This window comes from Heteronotia binoei, chromosome 13 (assembly GCF_032191835.1).
Source record: "Heteronotia binoei isolate CCM8104 ecotype False Entrance Well chromosome 13, APGP_CSIRO_Hbin_v1, whole genome shotgun sequence".
Lineage (NCBI taxonomy): Eukaryota > Metazoa > Chordata > Lepidosauria > Squamata > Gekkonidae > Heteronotia > Heteronotia binoei.
Genome location: NC_083235.1, coordinates 62,987,950 through 63,009,180, shown reverse-complemented (window position 1 = coordinate 63,009,180; position 21,231 = coordinate 62,987,950). Strand labels below are relative to the sequence as shown.

The window sequence follows — 21,231 nt, the reverse complement described above, 5'->3', positions numbered from 1 at the left end:
CATCGAATGCCCACGAGTTCTTGTATTATGAGAAAGGGAGAAAAGTACTTTTTCTCTACTATACAGTCCCCTTTCAAATCCTGTTTGTTTATGTGGCTCCCCTTCTAGAGGGTCAGCTTACCTTATTGGGAGCACAAGGAAATTAGGGATCTGGGTTCTTGGTCCTTACAGAGCCCCCAGGCTAAGAGCCACAGGCCAAGAGCCCTTTGGCTCGCGCCTCTGGCAAGGCGCAGCTTAATAATGCAAAGAGGGTGGGGAACACAGCCACTCCTAATCAATCAGCAACAATCACCTTCAATCACCTTCAGCTCACTCAAACCAAACAGACAGCAGTTCCCGAGCAAACACAAACTCAGAATTTTCAGAAGTCACACAAACTCAGAAATTCTCAGCGACTTCCCCAGCTGCTTAGCCAAACCTCACCCTTATCACTTATTCTCTGCTCTCTCTCAGAGCTCTCTGAAATGTGCTCAGCCTCTGGCAAGCTGCAGCTTAATAATGCAAAGAGGGTGGGGAACACAGCCACTCCTAATCAATCAGCAACAATCACCTTCAATCACCTTCAGGCCACTCAAACCAAACAGACAGCAGTTCCCCAGCAACCACAAACTCAGAATTTTCAGCAGTCACACAAACTGTTCAGATTCATATTAGGTGATTGTAACTTAAGGTAAGCATGATAGTACTAGGTTGAAACCTTTATCTTCAGTTATTCATACTTTGCTTACGATATCTTAAAGCAATCCAAAAAACCTTTTAAGCTGTGATATCTAGCCTGTTCTTGAAGTATGGCTTGTCTGTTCTCTTGGCAAACAGCAGTACTGAATAGCCCTCAGTATATTAAACCGTATGTAATATTGAAATATTGTTGACCCTTTCTCAGCACTGTATATTTAAGAACAGCAGAATGTCTGACATTCATCTCTGAAGAGGTCAGCAAATGTAATACTTTAACACAATCAACAAGTATAGTTCTTGACTTTTAAAAATCATTTTGTCAGCAAACACCTCTCCTCGTCCAGTATCTGGAATGGAGCGAGAACGGAAAGTGAGTATGCGATTGCATCGTGGTGCCCCTGTCAATATCTCCTCGTCTGATTTAACAGGCCGACAAGATACCTCGCGCATGTCAACCTCACAGGTACAAAATGATTCTGATTAATTTTTGTGGGAAAAGAGGTAGGAATTTAGTAGCCTTCCTCAGAATGAAATTTAAGAATAAAAATATTCCTGATGGAGAAATTCATCTCACAGTTTTTAACAGTTACATATGAGCTCTTTTAGCCTATCTGAAAATTACTGAACAGCCGCTTATAAAGACCCTAACTCTTTGCCCTTTGTAGTTGAAAAGGATGCTAAAATCTAGGGATAAGTACCTCCTTTGTTTGTGTTTTAGGATATTTATGTATTTGGGTCTTTAACATGCATACAGATTTCAGGAACTTCTGTTACACTATATGAATTATCAAGTGATGCAAAGCTTGTATTTTTTCTAATCATTTTTCTAACAGCTCTCAGAAGCTTTGTGTATATGAATGAATACCATTTGTATGTGTTACATTTTATGGAGAAGGAGATTTAATAAGTGGTCCCCTCTTATCTTTGCTATAGACTGTCTTTTTAAAGATGAATAATAAACTGAGGCATTGTTCAGTCTAACTGTAAGAATGTCTAACTGTAAGAATGTGCCTCCCCAGAGATACTGACAGCATGGACTGTATTTAAAAACAAATTGCTTTCTGTGGGAAATGGTTACTAATTTCTGATTGCTATTAGCGTCTGCAGTCTCTACCTGATATGAGAAGGATGTCCTTTAAACCATTGTGCGTCTGAAATTATGTCTGATAAAATACGACTAGGTCTATTTTGTGTGCTTTGTTAATTGTGTTAGGTAGTTGTACTGTTCATACAACTTTGATTTTCTTTTCTCTTCTAGCACTTTTAGAATCCTCTGCATAAGTTTAAGAAGTAAAAATGGTTTCCAAACTAGCTTTGAACTTGCATCCTTGCTGAAAGTGTGAAACTGATCTAGATTAGTTGAATGAATCTGCATCCTATGCAGTAAACTGGCTGCTTAACTTTGGAACTGTGACCATAGAGCTCCAAACATGCTAACTGCAATCATAACTTTTCCCATGCAGTAGGCGCTATTTTTGTAAAGTATGCCAAGCGCTTAAAATGCTTTAGTTGAGTTATAGGGAAAAGGCACATAAAAGGCTGTAATGTGAATGCTTGTATTAATAGTTGTGAAGCAGAATGAGAGTTGGCCCAATTTTATTACATTTTTGTTGCTCCCACCTTCCTTGCTTTGGAAATTTATGGTCATGCTTCTGCAGAAAACTACAGATCAACCACTAAGAGCCTTTCGGGTTTTGTACTTGCTTTAGCCCTCATTCCCCAGTTTGTCATTTAATGAAGGCACCACCGATAAGGTACTCGTCACATGGAATATTGAGCTGGGCAAAATGGCATCTCTTTGGGCTTACTCTTTCCAGTCCAAAATAGCAGTTAAAAACAGCTGTGAATTTAGAAACAATAACTGGACTACTGGTTAGAGTTTAGTGCCAGGGTGTATCTGTGTAATGAGAAGTGTGAATGGGAGAGGCCTGTATAACTGAAAGGAATCAGGCAGCACTAAAGATGTAGGCCAGACTGTGTCAAGGAGAAGGCTGTTTAGAAGCATTAACGAGTTAGTCTGTGGTTGGATGTTAAACAAGGAGGTGCCAAAAAAGCAAAAACTTCTGTGGTTGATCAATACATAAATGAAGGATGATGTTTAGACTACAGTCATGAAGGATGATGTTTAGACTACCACACTTCTAAATCGGTGAATGAGGATGGACTGCTAGACAGTAAGTTAAGAAAATGAAGAATTGGCAGGTTTATGACTCAGCAGTTCAAAACTGCTGTATCAGTGGTTCATTTTTACTAACTGAAAATGTTCTACTGGGTAACAAATCAACCATTCCCCCAAAAAATCTATGGAAGCAAGTTTGTTCACAGATTATTAATTGTAATAAAATAAAAAAAGATACCGTTCTATAGGAAACCTACTTCCTAGCAAAAATTAGTAGACTGTTACAACTGATTAAAATTTTTCAGCTTGTAAGCCATGTTCATTGATAAAAACTTATCTCTCTAGACATTTTGCCTTTTTTTGTTTACTTTCTTACTGTTGCCACATTTTAAAGCTTCTATTAGTGATGGCTGTTGAAGATATGTGATCCAAACATCAGATTATTTGAACCTCAGCAGTCTCGTCTGTGATGCAGAGGACAAAAGTCTGTTGAGCAGACAATAGACCTAAATTAGAAAGGGGAATATGAGATTGCAGTACCATGGGAATGCAAATTGTCACCCAACACAAATAGCTGCAGTAACATGCAAAAATATCATTATAATATACTGGTTTGGATTTTGCAAAACTTTTCTGCGAGCAGAGAAAGAAAAGACTTTGGTTAACTGCCCAACACCCACTGCAGACCTCATACAGTTCTTGGGAGGCGGTCCCCTGCCCCGCCCCGCCCCGCCCCCCCCCCCCCCCGAAGCATCATTTTATGGGCATGGTATTTGTGTCTGCTGAAGCAGTGAAGTTGCACTCTGACAAAAATTCTATTGGCAGAATTTTTTTGCTAGATTCAAATAAAAGAATCTGCAGAATTAAATATTAAGGTTTTTAAGGGATTTTAAAGTTTTCTGCTAATTCTTAATTCTGTACATGATGATCAAGGATGGGCACAAACCAGGAAAATGCTGTTTGATTCATGGTGTGCTTGGTTTGTGAGCCATGAGTCAACATGAACTTTAGGTGCCAAACAAAGCTGTGAGGTTTGTGATGTGGTTGAACAGCCCCCTAGCATGATGGGGACACCAAACGTGCAGAGCATTTCTAACTGGCTCTCCTCTACCCGCTCGCCAAGTTTGGTGAGGCTTGGATATATGGAGTCTGAGTTACAGCACCCCAAAGAAGGTGTCCCCAGGAAAGTGCTTTCTGGGGAGATCACAGATACAGGTTCAGGAGTGTTTAGAATGGACTCTGTGCAAGCTGGAGACATCAAACTTGCCAGGGGTTTGAGTTATGGCCCGTGAAAGAAGAAGCCCCCAGGAAAGTTCTTTTGGAGGAAATATCAGGCATAGATTCAAAAGCGTATAGAATGGATCCCCTGCAAAACTACACATCCCAAATGCACAGGAAACTTCACCTTGCCTTTCGTTCTTCTACAATCTCTCCAAGCTGGGGGGAGGATTACGTTTCTGTGGTCCTGATTACAGACTCTCAAAAAAGGTAGTCTGTCTGGAAAAGACAGTTGCGGTTACAGGCAGGAGTCCATGGACCGGCTCAGGAACAAACCAGTGACACCAAATTCCCAGGGAAACTTCACTTGGACAGACTCCTCCCAGCCAGACACTGAAAGGAAGGCAAGCAGCCCCCCTCCCAAGTTTGTAAAGGCAGGTTCTGGACAGAAAGCAGACATTGGGGTTGGGTATAAACCAGATTACAAACTAAAATTCATCGCAACCCGGGCTTGGTTTGTGGTTCATGAGGCTTGGTTCATGCCCATCCCTATATGAACCTCCCAGAACCATCAGTGTAGTTTTGAAGGTTCATGAGGTTTTGTGGTAGGAAGGAGTGAGAGGGATCACTGAAACGGTTTGCACCTATTTCAACCTAAGAAGCTGAAATAGATACAGGCCATTTCAGCAATCCCTCTCTTGGTTCATGCCCATCCCTATATGAACCTCCCAGAACCATCAGTGTGGTTTTGAAGGTTCATGAGGTTTGTGGTAGGAAGGAGTGAGAAGGATCACTGAAACGGTTTGCATCTATTTCAACCTAAGAAGCTGAAATAGATACAGGCCATTTCAGCAATCCCTCTCTCCCCACCCCCAATTTCCAAGTGTTCCATTTAAATCATTTTTTCGCAAGTGGGCACCATGCAGAAGTGGGGGCCAAGTATTGAATTTGCTGATTGGCCTCTACTCCTGCATAGCACTGGCTGTCAAAATTCATTTAAAGGGAACGTTCCCTTTAAATGGGTTTTGGAAGCTTTCTCTCCCACTTCCATTCTTTTGGCCTCAGGGAGCCATCACCAGCAGAAAACAGGGAGGAAAGATCCATGAACCTGAACTAGTTTGCAAAGTGTGGGAGGTTTGTCTCAGTTCATGGGACTGGATGAATCTTCATTTTCCTGGCTCACGCCTATCCCTGACAAACAGCCCCAGAGTTTCAACAGAGGCTCCCCAAAGTAGCCCCACAGCAGCTTGGCAGGCATGCTGGCCACACAACGCAACCAAGGAAGCATGCTCACAACTCTCACAACTCCCCCCAGGAGAGTATAAAATGTGGGTCCTCAGCCGAGGCATTCAGTAGCTAAGCCTCTCTGCTCAGCATGAGAGACGGGGTGGCTCAGAGCCCCTGAGTCCACCTAGTCACCCAGTCTCCACCGTGGTGAGGTGTTCACAATCAAGAGGGGTGGAAGGGTATAAATGTCAAGTCACCCAGTAGTTAAGCCCTTCTGCTTGGCGTGAGCAGAAAGATGGGGTGGCTCAGAGCCCTGAGTCTACCTAAAACCTATCAGGAGAGAGGTGTTCACAATCTGAAGTAAATGTTATTTTATCTTATCCCGCAAGCAGACTCAGCTAACAGTCATTTAAAAGAACAGTTTTAGGTTGCAAATTTAAAACAATAAAACTTAAACAATTAAAACTACATTTATGGAACTACTCAGAAATTTTTATATAGACGGAATCACCTTTTATCAAGTTCCCTGCTTCTCTGTCTTACGGCCAACAGCTGAGGAGAAGGTGCAGAGAGGGTATGTGTAGCATTCTGATCCTATAAAACAGAATGGGAACTGTTTTATTACCAACCAACAGTGCCTGTTAAACTTTGGAGGGGCCCTTTTGATGTTTCCAAGGCTGGAGAACTCCTGCCCCCCCTCCCCCACAATTGCATTTAAGTTAGGTAAACATTTTGATTGAGCAGAGAAATTCTGTCTGGAAGTGTATCCATTCGCAGAATGGCTTGAAAGTTCGTAGAAAGCTCATGCCAGTTGACCTGCCATGAACTTCACTTTGCAAACCAGCTAAAATCCTTTTGTTCATAAGCTGGTTAGTGCTCATCCCCAATTATAAATTCATTCATACTGCATTTTCGCTTTCTTTGCAGCCTTTAGCTCACTTCATGTGTAGGTAAAGGGTAGCTGTTGAATATGCTTCTTAATATATTAATTATATATATATATATAATTATACGGGAGGGACGGTGGCTCAGTGGTAGAGCATCTGCTTGGGAAGCAGAAGGTCCCAGGTTCAATCCCCGGCATCTCCAAAAAAGGGTCCAGGCAAATAGGTGTGAAAAACCTCAGCTTGAGACCCTGGAGAGCTGCTGCCAGTCTGAGAAGACAATACTGACTTTGATGGACCGAGGGTCTGATTCAGTAGAAGGCAGCTTCATATGTTCAGTTGTTAATCCGAAATGAAGTTAACACCCACTCTAGAAAATGAGGACAAATTTTGTTAAACAGCTTTAACTATATGCAGTCTCCAGATCTATTAGTGGATAAGATGATACTCTTTGGCTTCAAACCTAACGTTCTGGGCATGTATGCTGGATGGGGCAAGAAAAGAGATTTCTGCTTAGGGTCTGAATGACGGCATGTTGTGGGAATGTATAGAGGCTGGCAGATTTTGAGACTCTTTTTTATCCTTCCACGTTTAAAGCCAAGCTCCTGCAGACCTCAAAAGAAAGAGGAAGTGCTTATTTTAAACACACAAATTACGTGAAATAAAGCCTCTTTTAGCCTGTGAACTTACTTGCTTTCTTTTGTATTGGGGCATTTAAAGCTCAGCAAGCTGTCATGATTTCCAGTTTATGCTAATATTTCCATTTTCAAAGGTACTAAACTTCCAGCCAATGTTTTCTAGACCAACATTTCACTATTCCAGGGCATCTCTGTATATTAGCAAAATTTTTGTGTTGTGTTTGGGCGAAGGATAAACCAAGGTAGTTATTCTTTTGCTAAATGGCTCCCATAAATTCTGATGTGAAGTTTTCATGAACTGTGGCCAAAAGTCAGTGCATGTAGGTACGTACATAAAGTTCAATCTATTAAGTTAATATTTTCCTGCACGACTCATGTTTATGTTCAGAGATAATGGGTCAGTTTTTTAGACCCTTTGATTTAAAAAGGCCGTGTTCCTCAGAACAGTATTCCTCAGATGTATACAGGCTCAACCTTCTGTTCTCTGACACAATTTCACTTTATTCGGATTGTTTGATCTGGAAAATTAATGACACAGCATGGACCCTGCAAGCATGTGTGAATATGTAATAGTGCTTTCAGCTATTAAACGTAGATCAAATAGTAGTGAGACTTGTTAATCACTTGATTATTTAAGAAAAAGATATTCAACTAATATCTTTTTAAAATTGGTTGATTACATACCAGTTTGGTGTAGTGGTTAAGTGTGCGGACTCTTATCTGGGAGAACCAGCTTTGATTCCCCACTCCTCCACTTGCACCTGCTGAGATGGCCTTGGGTCAGCCATAGGTCTGGCAGAGGTTGTCCTTGAAAGGGCAGCTGCTGTGAGAGCCCTCTCCAGCCCCACCCACCTCACAGGGTGTCTGTTGTGGGGGAGGAAGGTAAAGGAGATTGTGAGCCGCTCTGAGACTCTTCAGAGTGGAGGGCGGGATATAAATCCAATATCATCAATATCATCATCATACTTTGAACCAATTTAATGAAAGTGCTTCAAACTGACAGGTTTGCATTTTGTGTCCAACGTGTTTGGCTTTGGTTCCAGCCTCTCCAAAACCTTCTAAAAAACACTTCTGGTAGATAACCAAATGAAAGTCAACTTGTGTCACTCATTTTGTGAAAGAAATCATTCTTCGAGTAGAAATGTGGCTAACTTAATTATCAAAGATCCAAGAAGGGAACGCTATAAATTTCCGCTTGATGATCCTTCTAGAAGGTGGCAGTCTGTGGTATGCCCTGTCCTTGGACTTCACTGCAAACGGTGTGTAGAAAGCCCAACCTATTCAGTCTTCACTCCCGTGTAAAGCAGTCAAGCCAAAAGAGATGACTCCTCTTTGAAGTGTCTAACTGATTCTCAAACATAATGGACTGTGATCATCTCTTATACAGCTTGGATTCCTTTGTAGGTTTACTTTGTGTAATAAAATGTTCTGAATTTCAGTATAAACCCCTTTGCGATTACCTAGTACTTCCCAACAAACATTTATTAACCATTGGCTACCTTTCTGTGCTACAAGAACTGAAGACTGCTTACAATGTAAACAACAACAAAACACAATCAAAAATATAAAAACTACTAGTTAAAAATCAATAATTTAAAATTGCCAGTAGCAAAAGAATTGAAAACTAATCAAACTGTCTTTAGCTGCCTCCTTAAGGTATAGAGTGGAAAGACCAGGCACACCTCTGTAGGGAGGTTCCATAATTGTGGAGCTGCCTTTGAAAACCTCTCTCTTGTGTACTCACCAGATGAGCTTCTTTGGTTGATGGCACAGTCAAGAGGGCCTCTCTGTATCATCTGAGTTCCTGGGCAGAAACATATGGGTGGAGACAGTTGTTCAGATATTCCAGTCCCAAATCCTGTAATCCTTTAAAGCCAGCACCTTGAATTGGGCTTGGGAACAGATCAGAAGCTGGTGTAATTGCTTTAGGATTGGTGTCACATGATCCTGGAAACTGACCCGAACTAGTAGTCTACTGCAATGTCCTCCACTAGCTGCATGCTCAGAACAACGGCAGCCCCCCCAGTAGAGCGTGCTGCAGTAGTCCTGTCTAGATATAATTGAGGCATGGATCCCTGTGGCTAGGTCAAACTGAGTTAGGAACAAGTTTAGCTGGCTCACTAGCCAAAGCTGGGCAAAACTTACCTCCCAGCAGCTATCTGATGTGTTGAGCAGCACTCTCAAGTTGCGGACACGACTTTCCAAGGAGAGTGTAACCTCGTCCAAGATAGGGGAGAGCTCAAGCCCCTGGTCTGCCTTTCTGTTGTGCTTCAGAGGAAAGCTTTCGACAATGTTACATAGGAATAACCTGTAACGCACCTTTTTTTTAAAAAAAGCCGCTTTAGTGCTGTTTAATTCAAACCAATGATATTATTTTGTGGACAGTTACATGCATCTGCTCAAAGATGCTGTTTCGATATGAACGTTAATGGAAGTTTTCTGTAGAGTTCTTCAGACTGTTATATAAAAGAATGCTTGAAAGTTTGTAGTCTGATACTTATGGTCGGCTTGTAATGTACTGGATTACAGTAGTGATGTATATAGCGAAACCTGTTTCCAATTCAGGGCTGTAAATCTCGAGGGGGAAATGTAGTGTGCCAGCAGTGCAAGTACACCTCTGAGAAAGAAGCCATGTCTCTGAAGCATGCCACACAACAGGGTGAGAGGCTGTGTGTTACTCCAAGTCAAGTAACGTGGTATCAGCCTACCCACTCTCTGCCGCCATGGCATCATACAGTGCTCCTCACGCTAGGGTTTGTGACTTTCGTGACCTGCTGTCAAAGGGCCTGTCTGTAATAGTTGTGTGCCTGCATTTCCTTTGTGTCCTGGGTTCAGTGACACGAAGGAAAGGTGCCGAGAGACTGACAGCTACCATAATGTATTGTATTACCCAGTGTGGTATGTGTAGCACAAGGCTGTACTATGAGAACTAGTGAGGAATGAAAAGTACCGAGGCAAGTAAGAGTGAAGAGAAGGTTGGGGTAGGGGGAAATGGGTTGGCCTCTCCTTGAGAGAACAAATATATGAATTTTTTTTTTGTCTGCATATTTGTATACATTGAAAGATTAAGAGTAGGAATGGGCACAAACCGATCAATGAATTGTGGGGGTTCAGGAAGGGTTCTTTTCCTTCCCTCCAAGCCTTGGCTTCCCCAGGCAACCCATGGCTGCAGGGGATTGGCTCCCTAGGTGCCCTGGGATCGGCTTCCCTAGGTGTTCCGTGGGTGCAGGGTGCTTGGGGAAGCCAAAGGAGGCAGTTTAAACTGCTCCCATCAAAGCCTTGGCTTCTTCAGTCATCCCACATCCGCACGGTATGTTTGGAAGTCAATCCTGGGAGGGAAGGGAGTTCAGGCTGCCTTACCTCATAGCCCTAGCTGAGCCCATTGAGAGGCCTCTCCCAAGTCTCCCTGTACCTCTGCTGTGGCAGGCCAGCTGGAGAAGGGATTGGGAGATAGAACAGGTCACTTTCACTCCCCTAGACTTCCAAGCCAAGGGGAGTGAAACTGACCCAATCTCCCCCCCACCCCCGCTTTGCCCAGCCAGCTGCCATAGAGGTGGGCTGGAGAAAGGAAGGGAAGGGAGAGCTGATCAGTTTCCAACCACTGAAACTGACCGTGCTCAAGGGGAAGTGAGCTCTGAAGGGGACTGAATGAACCACATACCAGTTCGGGTATGTTTGGGGAGGGACGGTGGCTCAGTGGCAGAGCATCTGCTTGGCAAGCAGAAGGTCCCAGGTTCAATCCCCGGCATCTCTAACTAAAAAGGGTTCAGGTAACTAGATGTGGAAAACCTCAGCTTGAGACCCTGGAGAGCCGCTGCCAGTCTGAGTAGACAATACTGACTTTGATGGACCGAGGGTCTGATTCAGTATAAGGCAGCTTCATATGTTTACAATAAACCATTAATCAAAATGAAACGCCAATTCAGACAATCAAATAAATCACAAACCAACACGAAACGCCATGTTCCCTGTTTGTGCCCATCCCTAATTGAGTCACTATTTTCCTCCATTTTTTTACCAACTATGCTGCCACTTTAAATGTTTTTCCCCAAATATGAAGTCTTTGCCTGGAAAGTCATAGTTCTCACTGTGAGCAAAATTGCATGCTGTCAGGACAGTCAGCTTGCCAACATCTATAACAGAAGTTCTTAGCCTATAGAATGATATTTTCATTGTAATAATCCAAGTACAGTGGCTCCTTCTTGAGCACTTTACACTTCGTAAAATCATAAGAATTTTCCCCCTGGCACCCTAATTAGTATTTGTTCTGTCAGCTATAAAGTCCTGTAATGGTCAACCACATTAACTATTTCCTTGGTGCACCAGGGGATGGGGTGTGAGTGCAGCCTGCGGGGAGCTGAGAATTTGAAGTTGCCGCAAAGAAAGAAGTGCAGAAGGAAGACCAAATAAGACAAAAATCAGAAGATGATGAAGAAAGAAGAGTTAATAAAGAGCAGAGAAGTGGATTTAAAGGGACATTTTGCTCCTTAAATGTTGAATTCTACTGTTCGGTACTAAATAAACTGCTAACGTTGTAGGCCGATTGCATTGGCCAGATTCTTGTTTTGGCCTTTACTAAAAATTTCCTACCATTATAAATAGGAGATGACTGTAGATCAAGTAAAACAACTTTGCTTTTATATATCAGTCATGTCAGGGTTAAGATACTGACTACCAAGGGCAATGCTGCTATTCATGCAGAATTCATTGCATTTTAGGGCTACATTAAATAAGAGGAGGTGAGTAGAATGAAACTTCGGGGGCAAACTAGAATTGCAGTCAACGGTTTTGCCAGCTTTGGGATCATATCAAAGGTTTGTAGATAAAAAGGACTTTTAGTTGATCAGAGGCAGTGTTAGGAATATGCCATAATCAGGGAAACAGATGGCTATACAAGGCCTTTCTAGAAGAAATCAGGATGCCTTCTAGTGGCTCAGACACCTTAGCAAAACCCCTTTGTAGTAGTATGTAGCTCCTAACTGCCAAGTAACTTGGGCCTTTGGGTGTGGTAAAGGCTTAGCTCCTGCTAAGGTGATAAACCTGTAAGTGGGCTGCAACGTTTCAGAGTATAGTAGAGGCTCATATGATAGAATACTCTTCCATAGGAAAATATCCCTCCACGTAAAATGCTAGCATAGCGGGGAGCAGGCTCCTTTCTCCTTGATAAACTCGTTTCCTATCTAGAAGTGTGTGTTTTTGTATACTGAAGAATTCAGTTCTACAATCCACCGTTTGCACTCAGAAGCACTGCAGTCCAGTCACAAGCTTTCCAGCTCGGTGAGAATTAGAACGTAAGGTTTATAGCTAGTTAGCTAGCCTGAAAAATGAATGAGTTGGTAGGTATACCCCACCAGACATACAACATACTGCTTCATTATGTGTGCATGCAGCTTTAGTATTTCCTTTTTGGTGGTGAAACCATCAGAAATCAGTTATACAAGTGTATGCACCATGTTGTATTGTACTTGTGGGATGGGGGATTGATAGATAACTGTGTTCCTGTAGATTTCCTCCTGGCAGTGCGAAGCTACTCCTATTGCTCTGTCTTAAGCATTTAGAATAGCTTAATTTGCCTCATTAGTGTATCATCAAAATTGCTAGATTTATTGGAAATCTATTCCATTTTTACAGCCTTTTTATCTGTGATAGCCTTCTTAAATTAGGCACTTTTGATTATTCAGGATTGCTGTGATCTTCCCTTTTTGGTAATTTCAGGCACAAGGTTTCCCCAAGCAGATGTTTCAGAAGTTCTGTTCTGTTAGGGACTCTCAGTCTGTAGTTGTTCAGGGGGGGAAGGTGTGGGGATCTTGTTATTGGGAGTTGATTGGAGAATAGTAGTAGTGCCCACAGACTTATGCATAGCAGCTTTCCTCAATTTTGTCGAATTTTGTGATCAACCTTTTTTTTTCAGGAGAAAGTGCTGGTTTGCCCTTCCTCTTTAATGGTAAACAATTATTTCCCAGCAGTCAGAAACAAAGCCTTAACTTGTATAAGTTTATTGCAAAATTATTCCATACGGCTTTACTTTCCCTCGTTTTGGAAAGAAAGGGGTTAAGGGCAGGTTTTTTTCCCTGATATGTTTGTGGGAATCTGATTGGCTGCTGTGTGATTCTACAGAAAACAGTGAGTCTGACCTCGCTAAATACCATCTCTTGCTGCAAGAAAGGGTGCGTGTACACATATGTACGTGTGCATAAAAGAGCAAACTGAAAAGCAGCGAGATACTAGATTTTTGGATTGGAGAATTGCAGGCATGGTTGGGTGTATGAAACTTGGCATTTGTTAGTATTAAAATAGATACTTCTACATCAGACCGGTTTTGTCGTTCCTTCTAAATATAGAGTAGCTAATGTTGCAAGGGATCCTAGATTGTGTGCACTGCCTCAGAGAGCAGAGTGGCTGCCCCCCCACCTCAGTATAGGGTCTGAGTTTCAAGTTTGTGTTTCTGGGATTATTTGTGAATCATGACCAGAGTGCACCAGGTGGGGCCTGCATACAACTTCGTACATTTATGAGAGATGAGGTCTGTCTTCAGTGACGGAGATCTTACATGCTCTGTAAAGTTCATTGCTTGTGACACGGAAAATGTTTTTTTGAATCAGTGGCCAGTGTTGGCAATAAGCAGTTGAAGTGATAACGATCCCTGGAAACTGATAAGCGCTGGAACAAAAATCACTTCCTAAATACTGCGGTTTGCCACCTGCTGCTGAAGCAGCCCTTTCTTTCGACATCAGTCATTGAACACATTCCTTCAGGTTGTCAACTTTGTAGGGATCTTTAATCCACGAGGGGGGGGGGAATCTGGGAAGCAGCTAAAATACACCTTTCACAAGTGCAGCTTCAGTCATAAATTTAGTTTGAAATTGTATATTGGCCAGTGGAATTGTTACAAATGGCTGTCTTTTCCCACCTCAGAATAGCATTCCCTTCGAACACCATGGCAAGTAGCTGCTCGTCTCCTTCTCGTTGGAAGGCAGCACTGGGTGAGTCTCTTCTCACTAGACACCAATTTGGCGGGTGGGTTTGGATGTGGGGATATCAAATTGGGTGATCTTTGTATTAGTTTTGCACTTTTATTTCCTGTTGCCCTACTGGTGAAGTAGTTAGGCATATTTCAAATGAGTGAAAATATTTTCTGGACCTTCCCTAATGGCTCTTCTATTGGTGTCTTAGTAAGAAAAGCTGTTAACTATCAGAGCACAGGGATAACAAAAGTTGTAGTGATGGAACAGTATCAAGGGGGTGCTCCATGCGCCATTTTTCTTGCACAGAGCTCATCTCCATGTGAGAGAAATGTACGCTGCTTAGCTGCAAGTCTGCTTTGCCAGAAGCACCCAGATATCAGTAGATTTTTCTAGGGGAAATGAGGAAAGAAGGAGGGGAACAAAAAAACCAAAAAATAAATTAAGAACTGGAAAGGTTAAATGGATACAAATTTTTTTTGAGGGGGGGGGCAATGTTAAAATTGATAACACAACATAACTATTACAAATTATACAAAAATATATGCATTTATTGCTAATTAGGTTAAAAACAGTTATAGACCCAAATATAGCCTCAGTATCATATGATAGGCAGGGCTGTCTCTCCAGATCCAAAGGGCCTCGCGCTCCCCTGACCAACGTCTACTGATGATCCCCGGCGCAAAAGATGTACGCTTAGCCTTATTGGCTGTGGTGCTGGCCTGGTGGAACACTCTCCCGAGTAAGATCTGGGCCCTGTGGGATTTAATACAGTTCCGCAGGGCCTGTAAAATGGAGGTGTTCTGCCAGGCCTGTGGATGAGGTGGCATTCTCTACAGTGCCCTCCCCTGCTCTGCTTTAGCTGCTTGGCTTTAGTCCGTCGTAGCTGCTCTCCTTACCAACTCACTCACCTTGTCCTGTTCCATCTGCAACTACACATAACCAGAGTCTTCTCCAACGCATTAAATTATACAGCTTGTGACACCACTTAATCCTCCATGTATCAGTATTGTTTAGTAACTGATAGATTTTTAAGGACTGTGTTACAGTTTAACTTCTTTAAAAGTCGTAAGGGTGCTGTAGCTCACCCTGAGCCTGCTGTGCAGGGAGGGGAGTGCCAGAAATTAAATAAGCTAAGAGCTTATGTGATCCTGAAGCAGATGCGTTTCTGCCTGTTGGCCTTCTTCAGTGGTCAAGCACAAACGTTGCACATAGGCTCAGTTATTTCAATACTAATATTAATCAATATAGGACCAGATTCTAATATTAGTAAGTCAAGGAAAAGGTGTACTATATAGCCCTTATATGACATCGCCTTGTGTCCAGATCAGGTACATATAACCAAAATGGTATTTCAGTTGTGTGCCCTCCTATTTTGGTCCAGGAGATTTCAGTTACAAAAGCAGTATGGAACTAATATAACAAAATAGCATGTAGTGTTGAGGGGAAATGCCCATCTGCGACTACATATAACCCTTCTTCAACTCATTAAATTAGTTGGAAGGCTCAGTTACTTTACTGCTAGACAGCATCTTTGCAGCCCTCAGGTTTCTAAGGATTAGAAGCTGCAACACAGTTAATGAGATATTAATGTATCTTGCATCTGATCTGTATCTGCTAAGCAAGTTTGCTCAGTAATTACAGCACTCTCTAATGAACAGTAGAGTTTTAATATGATTGCCGTCTGCAGAATGTGAACATTAATTAATTAATATGCCTCCAAGTATTTTAAGCAAGTCTGTTTTAATTAAAATTAGCGCTGTCACATGTAGAATCAGGACATCTTACACAATAAGATCAGCCATTCTCTCAAAGTTATAAATCTAGAAATATAACCGAGTAGGTGTAATAAGACTCTTCTCTATAGTTATCCAGTATTTTAAAATACTGTGATGCAATGGTCGTCATTGTTGTTGAATAGTTTAACTATGACTGTCTCTAGTGCAAGTAGAACAGATGTTTAATTCAGCCTTTATTCTCTTCCCTTTCTCACAAGCAGCCAAAGATTAAAAAAACATTTTCAAACTGATAATGAAGCTGGAAGCAGTGCCTCTGGACTCTTTACAGGAGACTCTTTAATGCCTGTGTTAGTAAAAATTGAAGAATGAATGTCTGCCTGTAGTGACAGCAGTTCTTAAATGTATCGAGTGTGTTTTATTTATTTATGGTCTTGAAAGTGGCTAGGGCTTCAGCAGAATAGCATGAAGTGTGTATGAGCAAACTGTAGCTTGCTGCTAATCTGAAATATATTAGAAATCATTTCTTTGCTTTTGTTCAGTCAGGCTATGAAGTTCACTGGATTGTCTTGCTTTTCTCCCCTCTGTTCCCCCCCATCAATAAAATTCCATATTACACTAATCTCTCCTTGCTTTTTGGTGCGGAATTGCCTATTTCTCTTCTCCCTGCTGCTTCTGTGCTTGTCTGACTCAGTAGTGATTGAATTGTTAATTACATTAGCAACCCGATTATCCACACGGGTCACATCATGTGGATAATCCAGCTGTTCATTTTATAGCTGAGTTGGGAAGATGTGTCTTCCGAACCACCTTGGGATGTTCTAGGTAGATGCTTCCTGAGAATATTTGCCTGCTTTGATGGGAGTAAATCTTTCTTGTGGTCTGGGTTTCATAATTAAGATGGATAACCTGCACTTGAGACTGCTGTGGGGATTATTGGGGAAGGAGGATTCACTGTATGCAGATGGCAGATTGCCAGGCAAAGTCATCCAGCCAGCTGGCTATCAGCTGGTTCTCCCATATGACCGTCTTCTCCACCATCACCACCCTTTCATCATTTTGGTGGGCATACAATTGAAATTGGGAAAGAACAGAAGATCCAACATTTGTGTAATTGGGGTGAGTTATCATCATCAGTGTTGAATATAACTTCCTGCTAGTTACGTTGAGTCACCTATGCTGGTCTTAAAATTCTATTTGAAGCTAGTCGAAACCTTGAGGGAAGAATCACAGATCGTGCACGCTATTGAGGTCCTTGTCTGTAACTATGAACCTCTTGTTGCACATCAGGGTATCATGTCTGGTTTAGTGCAACCAGCATCTATGAACTGTGCATCAAAAAAAGTTCTTCAAGAAGAATTGTACTTTTGAGCAGAAGATTTTATGTTCAAATGTTACACAATCTGACTAGCATCATTTTGACTGAAAGGCTACTGCCTCATTAAAGTAAGAACTAATTCAGCTGGGATGGAACTAGGAATGGACACAGTGAAATTCTCCCTCCCTGGATTGGTGTAGTCTGCCCTCTTAATCCTTCTTAAGTGGGCAAAATGTCTGTCCTTTCCATTAATCCTGTATTTTGTACATGAGTTTGAGGACTGTCTTTTGCAGTGCCCTTTTAGACCAATACTTATGGGAATGGAGAAGTGCATACTACTCGCTATACTGCTTCAGTTGCTTATTTTTAAAAGTGAACATTGGTTTTCTTTCTCATCCACACTTGTGAAGGAAGGTATGGGAGCAAATAGCTTAATTCATATGAAGTAAAACATGGATTTCATCTTAAGTGTAAAATCTGAAAGCACCTCCACAAAAGTTGTGGGATAGTTTAGATAGGTATGCACTTGGGGGGGTGGGGTGGGAATCAGGAATTTTTTGATTACAGGAAGAGTACCCATACCTGTATTCTAGATTATTCAGATCCCCAATACAGTTTCAAATTGCTTTTTTTAAAAAAAAAAAAATCTACTGTTCCCTATGAGGGACTCCTTCTGGTGATATTAGGGACTCTTTCTGGGAAAAGATTCATTTTTAAGCCAATGACACCAAAATTGCAGGAAACAGGCCACTGGAGACCTCCACCCCAAGTTTCAAGTAAATTTGATCAAGGGGTCCAATCCTACAAGTCCCTGAATAATGTACCCTCAACCATCCTACATGTCTGCATTGTTTCCCATGGGGGGGGGGAATTCTATGCTTTCCCCGGGGCAAAGGAACCAATAGACAAATGCACAAGAGCAACTGCTGGTGAAAAATCTCCCGATGCAAGGAGAACCAACAGTTCTCTTGGCCCAATAGTAAGCCCAACAGAACCGGTGTCAGACCAAAGAAGCCAAGTAGAACCCAGAGTCCAACAGAGCTGATGTCAAACCAGAATCCAATTGTCATGATCAAATAGACGGTTTTAGTTATCCCCCTACCTGATCCCATTGCCCGGGAGAGTTGCCTCCCTGCCCCCTTCCTCCTGTTGCCCAGGAATTCTGTGAAACTGAAGAAAAACTGTACTGGGAGCCTTAAAATGCTGGGCCCAAATGTTTACAGCAATATATATATATAGAGAGACACACACACACACACAGCAGTAGATGTTTTTAGATATGTATTTGGACTAGAAATATCTGAATGCTCACCCCTACTAGCTTAGTAGAAAATGTACATGTTGGGCCATACTCTGGAGGTAGGATGTAGGCTGGCAAAACTTATTTGGGAAGTGTTCCTACTTTAAACCGTGAAGTGAGGTTAAGACTCAAGCTGTCAATACCAACAACATCTGGAGCCCACTCAATCATTGTTTTGTACATCGTAATAGGGTTGGACAGCCTGCACAGCCAAATTCAGCACAAGTTTGTTTGCAGAATTCACAGGGGCTCGCTTAACACCGGCATATGCTTTGAAAACAATATTGTAGAATACATGCAATACTGTATCATTGTTAAGACGAATCTCTCCTAGGTGCCACTTGCATTTATCCCCTTAACCCTGGATCTGGATTTCATTACCGATTCAAGAGCTCAGCTGCAATCCTCGGATTGTGTTCCTTTGTTGCTAGCCTGTGCTTTTTCTGACTGTAAACGATTTCTCACAAGGTGCTTTTCTTTAGCATTAGCCTCAGTGCAAAAGGAAAATACCATTCACTTCATGGGTGCTGCAGGTGGGTGCAACATTGGTTCTTTTGGAGTGCAGATTCGCACAATCTCATTTCACCCTTCTGAAATGGAACTCTGCTCAATCGTATTGACGAGTGGCTGAGATGACTTTTAACAAATCCATTTTCATACTTGTTTCAGTAGCACGGGCTGATATTGATATCCTCTTCCTTGGCTTCAATAGATTCCTGCTCTGGCGACAACCAGCGCTCTCCAGTCTGCTGTGCATCGGTGAATAATGCTGCCGTTGAGGGGGCAGATAATGCATGGCTGATCTCCTATGTTACCAATGGCTTTTACTAGCAAAGCTACCCCAAACTAGAGCAGAAGAAATATTACAACTGGATCTCTCCTTGCCATTTACTAAAGATACTCACAGGAACATGGACAGAATCCAGCAGCTGCCACTACAAGAGGCTTTGGCCAGAAACCTGATAACCTTACGCGGACTCTAGCGACAGGGCTAGAAAAGGAAGAGACCGTTTACAGCATTAACCGCCTGTTATTTAATAGCCATTTCAGTTTTCCCTCCACAGGCGGCAGCCTTTACCCCCCCTTTTTATTGTTCGACTTGTAACTATATAAATCTTTTACTTGGTTTAAGAAAGTTTTGTATTCATTTTGCTAAAGATTATTGGCTTAACTCTCTGTAAAGAATTCACTCTCGCTTTTGTCTGATCTGAAACTTATGTAGAAATGTGAACAATCCTGAAGTTTGAAAGAGACTTGAACTTCTCGTAAACTTACATCAGGCAGGGAATGTGTAAATGATTTAGAACAGTTTGCTTTTATTTCACACTGCTTTGTTTATATATGATCCCATGCTAAGAGGAAGAAGTGCATGGATGTTAAGGTTGAATCATTTTGGGTGAGGGATTGTTTTAAAAGTTTTTTTTTTTTAATTTGGTTGTCTTGTTCTTCCAGAGGTTTTTTTTTTTTAACCAAATCTCCATGCTGCTCAGTAACTTTTTTTAAAAAAATGTTTGTCTCTGGTACTATCCAAGAAAGAAAAGTTATTTTAAAAGGAGGGGAAAGTACCCAGTCAAGGTTATAAGATCACTTCATAGACTCTGAGGAACTAAAGTCAAATGCTCTAAAATAACCTTTTAGGGAAGGTTTTAATGTTGAATGTACAATATGTGTTCTTTTTATTTACAGGAGGGTTACATATGAAATGTTAGTGACAAGATCCACCGTTTCTGCTTGGTTTTTGGTACAGATGCCAAAAAAAATATGAACGCTGCCACTGCAGTGTGAGTTGTAGTGCAGTGTGTTGTGGTAGGTGTGCTTCTGAGTATGCGAAGAACAGCAAGTGCTTATTATAGCCTGCTGCATTATGCCAAGGCTTGGTGGAGCTATAAACAAAATGTTCTTGCTGCAAGATGCCAAGACTTGAGATCATTCAAAGCCTGTTGAATTTAATATTTTAAAGTTTGCCAGTCTGGAACAGCTGGCCTTCAGCTGAAGATACACAACATGATGGCCAAAAAAGCCTACCTTAGCAAACAAACGTGCCAGCTAAATAAGGAGGAATCTCTGTTTTCACGTGCAATATATTTTGTCCCTCTGTAATCTGGGGAAATAGAAGGCATGTAAATCATACCAAATACCACTCAATGTAACATCACACCCGTCTTGGGAATGAAGGTGCAATACATAGATGTGTTGTGTTACTACTTTTTAATCAACAGATGTGAGATTCTTGCCTCCTTGGAAACTTAGTGGCTTATATGAATCCATGGTTTCCCTTTTCTGTTCATTTTCAAGCATTTTATTGCTCTAAAAGCTTTGACAGTTCCTTTTTTTAGTTTTGTGAATTTTTGAGTAGAAACTTATCTTGTCACTTTTCTTTAGCTGCTCTGAAACATTAACCAAGTGCTCGTTTGTATGTTCAGGGTCTGATTGGACGCATCTTATGAGTGCTGTGGGAATATTTTTAAAATGTTGATCCATGGAGGATTTTGCAAAACTGTATCACTTGGTTAATGTAAATGTGGGTTCTTCAGGCATGTGCACTTCCATTTGTACAGTACTACACTTCAGTGTGCTTTCTTTGTAAATATTTGTGGTCAAATGATGTAATGTTAGAGACTTATAAAAGCAGCCTCTTCTCTATATATATCTGGAAACTTAAATTGCTGTACTATACTTAAAAGTCGACTAATGCAAATTTCTAGGCTTGCTTAGTTGTGGGCAGTCCTTGCCCTTCCATTGTAGCTAAATCCAACCATCACCAACTGAAAATATAGTTAGAATGTCTCTCTAAACCTGTGTACTGGTAACGAATATCTCAGAACACCTCATTTGTATTACCACTGTATTTGTGTACTTTAATAATTGTGTAAATAAATTCATAAGACTTCTATTTTTTTCCCCCCCGTCTTGTGGCCGTATTGGCATGTACCCTGGATTTGCCACCTGTAGAATGTTGTGTTCATTCAGTAGTAGGAGTTCTATATTTGAGTATGAGGAATTTTGTTCAGATGTCTGAAAATTCGGGGGGGGGGGGGGGCGGGTTTTGTGGTCTTTGTCGCAGTTCAGTTTGTAACTGGAAGAACTTTTGTTTTCTGAGCCAATACTTACGAACTTGTGCATTTAGCAACCAGATCAGGTAACACCAGTG

At 41.6% G+C, this 21,231-nt stretch overlaps 1 protein-coding gene across 4 annotated transcripts in view; it reads left to right on the top strand.

The window, feature by feature from the left end:
• The window catches only part of CSNK1D (casein kinase 1 delta), a 54,030-nt gene extending 33,057 nt beyond the window's left edge, over window positions 1-20,973 (top strand). Inside the window, exons 8-10 of one of the 4 annotated variants that reach the window (XM_060251919.1) lie at window positions 1,002-1,141; window positions 13,680-13,747; window positions 18,793-19,013. In XM_060251919.1, coding sequence (XP_060107902.1) covers window positions 1,002-1,141; window positions 13,680-13,712 — 173 coding nt within the window. In that variant the 3' untranslated portion in view covers window positions 13,713-13,747; window positions 18,793-19,013. Of the gene's footprint in view, window positions 1-1,001; window positions 1,142-1,936; window positions 2,140-11,090; window positions 11,423-13,679; window positions 13,748-18,792 lie in introns of those variants that run through there. The other 3 variants (XM_060251918.1, XM_060251922.1, XM_060251920.1) reach the window with 3 other exon arrangements.
• The last annotated feature ends 258 nt before the right edge of the window (window positions 20,974-21,231 follow it).